Source organism: Microcaecilia unicolor, chromosome 1, assembly GCF_901765095.1.
Source record: "Microcaecilia unicolor chromosome 1, aMicUni1.1, whole genome shotgun sequence".
In the NCBI taxonomy this organism is placed as follows: Eukaryota; Metazoa; Chordata; class Amphibia; order Gymnophiona; family Siphonopidae; genus Microcaecilia; species Microcaecilia unicolor.
The window spans coordinates 769710669-769723021 of record NC_044031.1 but is presented as its reverse complement, the minus strand read 5'-3'; the positions used below and the strand labels follow the sequence as shown (position 1 = coordinate 769723021).

Genomic DNA, 12353 nt, shown 5'->3' with positions numbered 1-12353 from the left:
AGGTATATTAAAAGCAGGAAGCCGGCAAAAGAATCGGCTGGACCGTTAGATGACCGAGGAGTAAAAGGGGCGATCAGGGAAGACAAAGCCATAGCGGAGAGATTAAATGAATTCTTTGCTTCGGTCTTCACAGAGGAAGATTTGGGTGAGATACCGGTGCCAGAAATGGTATTCGAAGCTGACGAGTCGGTGAAACAATGAATTCTCTATAAACCTGGAGGATGTAATGGGGCAGTTCTACAAATTGAAGAGTAGCAAATCTCCTGGACCGGATGGTATTCATCCCAGAGTATTGAAAGAACTGAAAAATGAGCTTGCGGAATCTCCCTGCAGCCTGACTAGATTTCAGCTTGTATTTATGGATATTGTCTAGTATTTATCCTCTCCAAAAGTCTTACCATCAGCCCAGTTGCACAGCTGCTGAATTTGCTCATTTAGAAATGTCAGAGTCAGGTTCAGCAGTTGCTCTGAGAACTGTTTACTCTGAGTCTCCAAGTCACTCTCTTTGATGGCTCTACACAGCAAGTCCAGAGCAGCGCTCACTTCCTCCACATCTGGAAAAGAATCAGAAGCAAAAAGCAAATCATTTACAGTGGTACATATGCAAGGAGAAATTAGGTCTTACCTGAATTTTCTTTCCATTAGTCCTTCCCACTATTCCAGAACCTATGGGACAGTTGTGTCCATCAGCCAACAGGTGGAGACAGAAACTAAAAACTGGGCGTCCAGTCCAGCTCCTCAGTATTTACCTAGAGAAGCAGTAAGGATAAGAAAAAACACAGCAACCTTAAACAACTCGCTAACCTAACACTAGCCAGACGAGCAAACGTATGTAGATCTCCCTCATCTCAGGCGGGCCTCTGGAACAATTGGAAGGACTAATGGAAAGAAAATTATCAGGTAAGACCTCATTTCTCCTTTCATTACAAAGCTTCCCACTATTCCAGAATCTGTGCAATGTATAAAAGTTATCCCTAGAGTGGGTGGGATCTTGGCATCGCTACCACCCTGAGAACTGAAGCCCCCCCCCCCCCCCCCAAACTGGCTTCTGAGCAAACATAACGTCCACTTTGCAAATATCCACCACAGACAGTAAGTTAGTCTCCACCCATGATGTCGCTGTACGTCTCAGAATGAGCCATAAAGCCTGAGGAGCCTGCTTCCCCGCAAGCAAATAAGCTGACGCGATAGTCTCCTTCAGTCATCTAGCGACTGCCGGCTTGGAAGCCAAGAACCTCTGCTTACCAGAAAGAACAGTCTGTCTGACTTATTTATTTATGTATTAGGATTTATTTACTGCCTTTTTGAGCAACAGACAATTACAGCTGTAAAAATATTCAACTAACAATACAAAGCATGACATAGTTACTACTTCAGAAATATACCTATTGGGAAAATAAACGGATATATTGTCAATGCTACTACTAACCACTGCCAGTTTGTGTATAAAGTCTATATTCTCTCACAGTTACAACAAGAACATAAATATTAAACAACAGAAGCCTCAAAGTTTCCCAGTGAGAACATTCAATGTTGAATCATTGTACCACTTCCGGGTAGACCTCAACTGCATGTGGAGCAAGATCATATCATTGGCTTCTACAAAAACTATAGTGGGGAAAAAAAAAAAAGAACCAATGCAAAAAAGTCCTACAAAGGAGAAAAAGCTTCGGCTCTTAAAAAACTGTAGCTGTGAGAGAAAATGCTATAATTTTATTTTTTTTTCAATTTTGAAACTTTATTAAAGCTTAAACATACAAAATTTATGCGACAATATAACACTCATCAAGAAAATCACTGAACAGCCGACAACTTCTGAGAAGTTCCGAGAGAAAAGGACATTTCTCTGGTAAGTGAAGACTATTTTGCTTTGTGAACATAAAGATTGGGGCTTAAAGGAGGAATTGTAGGTTAGTGTTAGGCAAAATAAAAATATAAAAAGCAAATTTTATCAACTAATCTCCATAGTCTTTTCCACTTAGTTTTAAAAACTTTGTACCACAGCACTAACAGATAGAATCTAACAGGCACTGCAGGATCTAGTTTAGTATTAAGGGGGAATAGAAAGAGAGAGAGAGAGAAAAGCAAGCATCATTAACTAGTTGCCATAGAGGGGCATAATCGAACGCCCATCTCCACGGGCGCCTATCTCCGAGGACGGATACGCGAAGGGGCGGGACAGAGCGTATTTTCGAAAAAGATGGGTGTCCATCTTTTGTTTCGATAATACGGTTGGTGCCGGGCAAATGCATCGGATTTGGGTGGATTTGAGCTGGGTGGTATCGATAATGGAAACCGAAGGCACCCAGCTCAAAAATGAACAACTCCAAGGCATATGGTCGTGGGAGGGGCCAGGATTCATAGTGCACTGGTCCCCCTCACATGCCAGGACACCAACCGGGCACCCTAGGGGGCACTTGTAAAAAGTTAAAAAAAAAATTAAAATACCTCCCAAGTCCATACCTCCCTTCCCTTGGGTGCTGAGCCCCCCAAATTCCCCCCCCCCCCAAAACCCCACTCCCCACAACTCTACACCATTACCATAGCACTTATGGGTGAAGGGGGGCACCTAGATGTGGGTACAGTGGGTTTTGGGGGTGGTTTGGAGGACTCCCATTTACCAGCACAAGTGTAACAGGTGGGGGGGGGGGGGGATGGGCCTGGGTCCACCTGCCTGAAGTCCACTGCACCCACTAACAACTGCTCCAGGGACCTGCATACTGCTGTCATGGAGCTGTCATTCTCCCTGTCTCCTCAGCTCGAAACCTTGGGGTCATCTTTGACTCTTCTCTCTCCTTCTATGCTCATATCCAGCAGATTGCCAAGACCTGTCGTTTCTTTCTTTACAACATCCGTAAAATCCGCCCCTTTCTTTCCGAGCACTCTACCAAAACCCTCATCCACACCCTTGTCACCTCTCGTTTAGACTACTGCAATCTGCTTTTTGCTGGCCTCCCACTTAGTCACCTCTCCCCTCTCCAGTCGGTTCAAAACTCTGCTGCCCGTCTCGTCTTCCGCCAGGGTCGCTTTACTCATACTACCCCTCTCCTCAAGACCCTTCACTGGCTCCCTATCCGTTTTCGCATCCTATTCAAACTTCTTCTACTAACCTATAAATGTACTCACTCTGCTGCTCCCCAGTATCTCTCCACACTCATCCTTCCCTACACCCCTTCCCGTGCACTCCGCTCCATGGATAAATCCTTCTTATCTGTTCCCTTCTCCACTACTGCCAACTCCAGACTTCGCGCCTTCTGTCTCGCTGCACCCTACGCCTGGAATAAATTTCCTGAGCCCCTACGTCTTGCCCCATCCTTGCCCACCTTTAAATCTAGACTGAAAGCCCACCTCTTTAACATTGCTTTTGACTCGTAACCACTCGCCTCCACCCACTCTCCTCTCTTCCTTCCCGTTCACATTAATTGATTTGATTTGCTTACTTTATTTATTTTTTGTCTATTAGATTGTAAGCTCTTTGAGCAGGGACTGTCTTTCTTCTATGTTTGTGCAGCGCTGCGTATGCCTTGTAGCGCTATAGAAATGCTAAATAGTAGTAGTAGTAGTAGTAGTAGAGTATGACATTTGAGGCTGGCATACAGGCTGGAAAAAAAGTTTTTTGGTGGGAGGGGGTTAGTGACCACTGGGTGAGTCAGGGGAGGTCATCCTCGATTCCCTCCGGTGGTCATCTGGGCAGTTGGGGCACTTTTGGGGGACTTTTTTGTGAAAAAAAAAGGGTCCAAAAAAAGCGGCCCAAATTCTCGCTTCTGCCGCCCTTCTTTTTTTCCATTATCGGCCGAGCGTGCCCATCTCTCCTCGGCCGATAAACACGCCCCAGTGCCGCCTTCACCACGCCTCCGACACGCCCCCGTCAGACTGCAGTTGGAGGAGCCCAAAATCAGCTTTCGATTATACCGATTTGGGCGCCCATGGGAGAAAGGTGCCCATCTCCCGATTTGGGTCGAAATATGGGCGTCTTTCTCTTTCGAAAATAAGCTGGATAGTGTACAAACCCTTTTCCCATGGTTTTAAACTGAAATTTTCTCTAGAAATAGGTATTTTTCCCATAGTTTTAAACTGAAACCTTTTCTAGAGGTAGAAACTAAACAGCCAAAAACTCTTGTTCTAAAAGGCAGTTATTTTCTGTTCCTTGGCTGCAGGAGAGGTAGCTCATCCAGTGACCTCAATTAGGTGTTAACTAAGGTGTGGGGAAGTAGAATATTTGCATAGGTTGCTGAGTCAGCTTCAAAGAGCCTGTTTAAAAAAGGCCCCTTAGATTCAAAACTATATAAAGAGGAAAGGTCCCACTGAACTTTCTTTTTGAGACGTTCCGAGAGAAGAGGACATTTCTCTGGTAAGTGAACACTATTTTGCTTTGTGCTTTGGGAACTTAAAGAATGGGGTTTAAAGGAGGAATTGTAGGTTAGTGTTAGGCAAAATAAAAATATAAAAAGCAAATTTTATCAACTAATCTCCATAGTCTTTTCCACTTAGTTTTAAAAACTCTGTGCCACAGCATTAACAGATAGAATCTAGCAGGCACTGTAGGATCTAGTTTAGTCTTTCCACCCACCCCTAGGACAACTCTTCATTTATAGTTATTGTAATTAGGGTAACAAGCAAGGAGTGCTCTTACAGAGTTTTAAATACGTTTCATTACCATCTAAGAAAGAAACACTAAATAAATCATACAATATAAAGTAAAAGACACTTTTATATTAGGCTAATATCCTTAATACTGTAGCAAGTTTTAAATTATTGAAAAACTCAAAAACACTAAGATGGAGTCAGCAGTCCAGCAGCTAGAGGAGTGCTATCCAGTCTTTTGCATTAAGTGTCACATGTATGATTATCACCCAGTTGGTGAGATGTCATACGTGTGTGCCCGAAGCAAAGAGCTCCTAGCTCTAACAGAATGTGTCCGTTCTCTTGAGGCTAGAGTAGCAGACTTGGTGAAGCTGAGACAGAGAGGAACATAGAGGAGACCTACAGGGATGTTGTAGAGAAGTCCCACTTCCAGTCTGGTAGCCCCTGTGCTACCTTGGAGGAGGGAGGAGGAAGAGTTTGTGTGTGGGTGAAGAGATTAGGACAGGAAATGGGTGATGGGGGAATTCACGCAGAAGACGAGGCAGCCTATCAATGATGGGAAGAAACACACTATGGCTGACGGAGGTCTGTCTGTGCCCTGTGGAGTTGCAGTTCAGTGACCTACTGGTTAAGAATCTGTGCGACCGGTCTGTAGCAGAGGTAACCATAGCATCAACGGCAGGAAGGGAAAAGAGATTCTCTTTACTCTTTAAGAAGAAATCCACCATGTCCAGCTGATGATTCTCTAAACCTGCCTGAAAAAAAAACATAAAAAATCACCATTAAGCCCTTTCCTGCTTGTACAGAAGATAGTAATATAGTAACATAGTAGATGACGGCAGAAAAAGACCTGCACGGTCCATCCAGTCTGCCCAGGAAGATAAATTCCTATGTGATACTTTTTTATTTGTACTGTCCTCTTCAGGGCACAGACCGTATAAGTCTGGCCAGCCCTATCCCCACCTCCCAACCACCAACCCCGCATCCCTCCACCAGCTCTGGCACAGACCCTATAAGTCTGCCCAGCACTATCCCCGCCTCCTACTACTACTATTTAGCATTTCTATAGCGCTACAAGGCATACACAGCGCTGCACAAACATAGAAGAAAGACAGTCCCTGCTCAAAGAGCTTACAATCTAATAGACAAAAAATAAATAAAGTAAGCAAATCAAATCAATTAATGTGAACGGGAAGGAAGAGAGGAGGGTAGGTGGAGGCGAGTGGTTACAAGTGGTTACGAGTCAAAAGCAATGTTAAAGAGGTGGGCTTTCAGTCTAGATTTAAAGGTGGGCAAGGATGGGGCAAGACGTAGGGGCTCAGGAAGTTTATTCCAGGCGTAGGGTGCAGCGAGACAGAAGGCGCGAAGTCTGGAGTTGGCAGTAGTGGAGAAGGGAACAGATAAGAAGGATTTATCCATGGAGCGGAGTGCACGGGAAGGGGTGTAGGGAAGGACGAGTGTGGAGAGATACTGGGGAGCAGCAGAGTGAATACATTTATAGGTTAGTAGAAGAAGTTTGAACAGGATGCGAAAACGGATAGGGAGACAGTGAAGGGTCTTGAGGAGAGGGGTAGTATGAGTAAAGCGACCCTGGCGGAAGACGAGACGGGCAGCAGAGTTTTGAACCGACTGGAGACGGGAGAGGTCAGCAAGAAGCAGATTGCAGTAGTCTAAACGAGAGGTGACAAGGGTGTGGATGAGGGTTTTGGTAGAGTGCTCGGAAAGAAAGGGGCGGATTTTACGGATGTTGTAAAGAAAGAAACGACAGGTCTTGGCAATCTGCTGGATATGAGCAGAGAAGGAGAGAGAAGAGTCAAAGATGACCCCAAGGTTTCGAGCTGAGGAGACAGGGAGAATGAGAGAGCCATCAACAGAAATAGAAAACGGGGGGAGCGGGGAGGTGGGTTTGGGGGGGAAAATGAGAAGCTCGGTTTTGGTCATATTTAATTTCAGGTGGCGTTGAGACATCCAGACAGCAATGTCAGACAAGCACGCTGAAACTTTGGTTTGGATGCAAGGTGAGATATCAGGAGTAGAAAGGTAGATTTGGGAGTCATCAGCATAGAGATGGTAGGAAAAGCCATGGGATGAGATTAATGAGCCAAGGGAAGAAGTGTAGATAGAAAAGAGGAGGGGACCAAGAACAGAACCCTGAGGTACGCCGACAGGCAGAGGGATAGAAGTAGAAGAGGATCCACCAGAGTGAACACTAAAGGTGCGGAGGGAGAGGTAGGAAGAGAACCAGGAAAGGACAGAGCCTCCCAACTACCAGTCCCGCCTCCCACCACCAGCTCTGGCACAGACCCTATAAGTCTGCCCAGCACTAGTCCCGCCTCCCAACCCACCAACCACATTAAACAGGAAACATTAGTTTAAGCATCTGCTGTTAATCCTTGGTACTAGTGAGTGAAGGCCTTGTCCTTCTCTATGGGATAAACCAGACTCAAGTATGCCAAGAAATCCCTCTGCCTCCCAGAAGACCAACTTCAGATGCCACACCCCCTCACTTAGCACTGTTAAAGAGTTAAGCAACCTGAGGAAACATCATAAATAATCTTTATAGGAAAACCATAAGACTAGTAACCGAAAATGTTGCGTGTTTAAGGAAAATGACTAGTTCAAGAGAGACCACTAGCTCGTCTGTACAGGAAGGAAGAAGCTTAGTATCTCTTACTTATCACATGAGCCACAGTGATAATCTCCTTCTTTCACAGCTATAAACTGGAACGTGTTAGAGCCTATCGCGTCACACTGCAGCGTTTGGTATCTGTTTAGAGCTTTAGCAGGATGGGAAAATGGGTTTCAATTTTCATCTGTCTGCTGTTGCACCACAGAGAAAGATTTAAGAGGATAAAACCTAGAAATTTTATTTCAATTAGAAACTAGTAGGGCTGTTCATTTAACACGTTTTAACGCAATTAATATGTTAATAATTTTAAAGCGATTAATCGAGTCATGCTGCTTTCTCCTACCACTGCCCCTTCCTCCCCGGTGCTCCTGCAGCTTGTTCTCTCCTAACACCCCACTTCCCTGGCCTCTCATCCCGCCCACCCATCACCCTCCCAACTTGCCTTGTACATATGGAGGCATTAAGCACACGCTGCTCCACTCCTCTCTGTAACCGGAGCCCTCCCTCTCTAGCATCCCGCCTTCTCTAATGAAACTTCCTGTTTCCTGCTGAAGAAGTCGGATGCTAGACAGAGAGGGCTCCAGTTATAGAGAGGCGTGGAGCAGCGTGTGCTTAATGCCGCCATGTGTACAAAGCAAGTTTGGAGGGCCACGTGCGACGGGGGTGGGATGAGATGCCACAGAATGCGGTGGCCGCACAGAAAAGACAGCCAGTGTGAGGCAGGTGAGTATGTGGCAGACAGGAGAGAACAAGCTGCAGAAGCATCGGGGAGGGAGAGGGACAGCGGTAGGAGAGAAAAATATATGCAGGAGGGAGGAAGAGTCTAAGAGAGTCACAGGAAAGAAAAGGCTGTCAGTGTTGGGGGGGTTAGGAGAGAATGCGGGGCAGCTGGAGAGAAAAAGCTGCAGGAGCTCCCGGGGAGATAGGATGGTGCCCACAGGGTGGGAGGAGAGCCCGGAGGAAATGGTGCCCACGGAGGGGAGGGAAGGAGAGAGGAGATGGTGCCCCTGGGGAAGGTTAGGGATAGAAACAAGACAGATAAAAGGAGGAAGAAAAATGGCAGAAAGTTGAATGTGAAAGATGTTCTAGGGGAAGAAGTGAAGAAGGGAGGAGGAGAGAAAAGAAATAGTGAGGACAGAGGAGGCCCTGAAAATAAGAGTTCAGAGCACAGACAGAGGAAGAGAACCAGAGACAGGGAATAAGATGATTAGAAAAATAAAATCACTGGACAACAAAGGTAACTGAAGTACAATATGTCAGTTTTGAGAACTGACATCTGCAGTCTATATTTTGCACTATACAGGTGAAAATGTGAGGGGGACACCCTATGCGACGGGGCATGCGATTAAAAAATTGTGCTGCCGCACCTTTTTACTACATTTCTTCACACAAATTTGATGCTGCTGCACGACTCTCTCGATACTCCCTCGATTTCATCAGAAGTACAACAGCGGAAACTGAGAGGTTATCACTGGGACCCTCCCCTGAGGAACAGCATCTCTCTGCAAACGAACGGCAGCTTATGCCCACTTCACCTGCCCTTCTGTTTTTTCTACACCTGTCATGGCACAGTGATGGCTGCTTTTTACCTCCAAGGCATGAATGGGAATGGAGCATCTTCCCCACTGGTTGAGGTGGCAGAGCGAGTCCACAGTAGCAGCGTTTCCATAGGTCATCAGTCTGTTCAAGAATTCATCCTGAGTGACAGCAAACAGAACCAGGGAGAGACCGTCTTCTGGAGGGAGGAAACAAAAAAGGCTTCAGGCAGAACCTATTCCAATTCTTTTCCCTCTACAAAAGGAGATGTTACAATGCAAGTCACGTTTACAAGGTTTCACTGCTTTTACACGTCTAAGTGCCAATTTTGCAATGCAGCTGTTTAAATCGTTATTCTCCTACCTTCTACACCACCCCGTCCCTTCCCTCTGTAGTATCACAGCCATATGTTTATTTATTGCATTTGAACCCCACATTTTCCCACCTCTTTGCAGGCTCAATGTGACTTACATTACATTATGAATAGTGGAAATCTATAAGAAAATATGCATTTGGTATTGCTTAAGGGTCTTGGGTAACATGATAATAGTTAAGCAGGATAGTAGAGTAACAAACTAATTTCGTGAGTCGAATTTCTTTAAGCAGTTCTGGATATTTGTGGAATGGTTCACATTGGTTGATCTTTGTGGTTTGCCTTGTCAAAGAGAAGGGTCTTCAGTAGTTTGCAGAAGTTGGTTAGTTCATGGATCGTCTTCAAGTTGCGCAGAAGCGTGTTCCAGAAGGAGAAATTAGATCTTATCTGCTAATTTGCTTTCCTTTAGTCCTTCCAGACCGGACCAGGATTGGACTGATGGGTTGTGCTCGCCTACCAGCAGGTGGAGACTGAGAAAAGCTTGTGACTCTGGAGAGCCAATAGGAGCCCTGGCCATGTGACCTTAGCCTCAGTATTTTCTCAGTCTCCCAGCAGGTAGGAAGCGAGCCCATTAGTCTCTCTCTTTATCTTTCTCTTTTAGAGGTTAATAATAAGAACAACAATGCTACCTCTTCTTCTATGCCTAGGAATTCTCTGTTAGACGCTGGTCAGGTAGGGATTTCTTTTCCTTTCTTTCTTTTACAGCCTCTGGGGGTGTTAAACTCGGGTGTTCCCGAGTCCCTCCCCCCTTCCTCCCCCATCTCCCTTACTTAGCTGGGAAGGGTTACCCTTTGTTTAGAAAGATGTATGTCTTTGGGAGAGGCAGCCACTATAGAATGTTAAAAGTACAAGTATTTTTCCGTCCCCAGCATTTTAACGAGCAAGCTGTTTAAAAAAAAAAAATCCCCAGGCTACTAATGAGCAGGCAGCTCTGTTATTCTTTTACTCTTCAGCAATTTTCTTTTCTAAGTCAGCTCCTTTAAAAAAAAAAAAAAATGTGTTGCTTTTTTGGGCGGAGAGAGCTCCATTATGCAGGAGACGCTGTAGCAGGTTTTTGTCTCCGCTGGAGTCTAATCGTTTTCGGCTCTGACTTTTTTTTCGGGGCTTTATCTAGTCTTTACTTCATCAGTTTTTTCTTCCGTTTTCTTTTTAAATAAATAAATAAAAATAAACAAAGAAGACAAGGGCGCAAAGTTTTTGTTTCTCGACGGGGCATAAAGGCGCGAAGCTTTGTTTTTCGTCGGGGCATGTTTTTGTCAGCGCCAGAGTGTAACGGTTCTTGCAGAGTTACGCGTTTCTTCGGGAGCTCTTCGGCCGGCATCAGCGCTTCCATATGTCTTCGTTTTCGCCTGGTCCGTCACGTCTGTTTTTTGTCAAAGAGATGGGTCTTCAGTAGTTTGCGGAAGTTGGTTAGTTCATGGATCGTCTTCAAGTTGCGCAGCAGCGCGTTCCAGAATTGTGTGCTCAAGTAGGGAAAGGTTGACGCATGCGTTAGTTTGCATTTTAGACCTCTGCAGTTGGGGAAGTGAAGATTGAGAAATGTGCGGGATGATTTTTTAGCAATATAAAACCAAATCAAGAGAGACATAAATCTGTTTCTAACCTAAAGTGTGTGTGTGGGGGGGGGGGATAACTGGTTAAAAGTTTGATGACAAATGATACTGTTGACTATTATTATGAGTACTATATTTTTTTCATTTTTGTTTTATATATGTGTGAACTTTTTTGAAGCTCTCTTATTTGTAAAGTGTTTACATTGAATTGTCGTCAATAAAAATGTTGAAATCATAAACCCAAATCAAGAACACATCAATTGTAGAGAAAGGCAGAACAAAAAAAAAAAAGAAAAGGAGACAATGATTCAAAACACAACAGAAAGTCTACATTAACCAATGCTACTTCAGCTTATGGCCAGATGACCAAACATCCTACTTAAGACTTTTCTGCTCCAATGCAGAATTCATGGTTCCTTCAATGATGGCAAGTTTTCCAGGTCCTGAGCCAGCAAAGGATCCCCACACCATCACACTCCCACTACGTTTGACTGTTGGAGTGGAACACCAGACATAATAGCATTTACGTTGCAAAGAGTTCCATTGCTTGGCTTGCCTGTCCTTAGAATATTGTCCCAAAAAGCTTGGGAATCACCCAGTTGTGTCTTGCAAATGTGAGATGAACATTGATGTTAATCTTGAATAGCAGCAGTTTCTACTTTGCTACTCTCCCATGAATCCCATTTTTGCCCAGTCTCTTTCTTATTGTGGAGTCATACCTGAGGTAGAGAGGCCTGAATTCTTTGGATGCTCTTCTGGAATGTTTTATGATTTTCCAGAAGTTATTCCTGAGCCTCTGGAGTAATTTCATAGGCCAACCACTACCAGGAAGATTCAGCATTGTCTCAAGTATTCCTCATTTGGAGAAAATAGCTCTCACTATGGTTTGGTGGAGCTTTAGAAATGGTTTTGTTACTCTTTCCAGACTGATATATTTCCAACAATTTTTCTTCTCGACTACTCTGGAATTTCCTTTGATCATGGCATTGCATTCTTGTAGAAACTTTGTGCTGACTACTTCACTCTTATGTTAAGGTTCAATATATATGGAGGTTTGGATTCAACACGGCTGCCTTCAATCAAGTCTGCCTGTGCTCAATCAGCGGAATATAATTACCTTGTAAATTTGTTCAACTAGTCGACTGAGTAACTAAGGGGGCAGTTACTTTTTCACATGGGTGATGATCTAGGTATTGAATAGCTTTGCTTGTTAAATAAATGAAGTAATAATTTTAAAACGGTGTTGTGTAGTTTACTCAGGTTCCCTCTGTCAAATATTACATTTTTTTTAAAGATCATAAACAATATTGTTTGGCAATTAAAATGCTAATTAAGTGCAAAGTGATGACTTCAGGAGCAGAAATCCAAGGGTGACATACATGCTAGACGGTGAAAGGCTGATATGCACAGAGAGATATGCTGCACCTCACGCCTGGAATAGACTTCCCGAGCCTGTACGTCTAGCCCAGTCTTTGGCCGTTTTCAAGTCCAAACTTGACTCCTAACCACTACTCACTTGCGGTCCTTTTATCCTCACCTCTTTATTCCTTTCCCTTATTGTTCCGTTTACCTGTCTTATCTAGATTGTAAGCTCTTTGAGCAGGGACTGTCTTTTTGTGTATGGTGTACAGCGCTGCGTATGCCTTGTAGCGCTATAGAAATGATAAGTAGTAGTAGT

At 44.4% G+C, this 12353-nt stretch overlaps 1 protein-coding gene across 1 annotated transcript in view; it reads right to left on the bottom strand.

The window, feature by feature from the left end:
• The window catches only part of SPG11 (SPG11 vesicle trafficking associated, spatacsin), a 189878-nt gene that overhangs the window by 152545 nt on the left and 24980 nt on the right, over nucleotides 1-12353 (bottom strand). Inside the window, 3 exon segments of the mRNA XM_030189824.1 lie at nucleotides 399-554; nucleotides 5210-5339; nucleotides 8803-8948. Of these exon segments, the coding sequence (XP_030045684.1) occupies nucleotides 399-554; nucleotides 5210-5339; nucleotides 8803-8948 (432 nt within the window).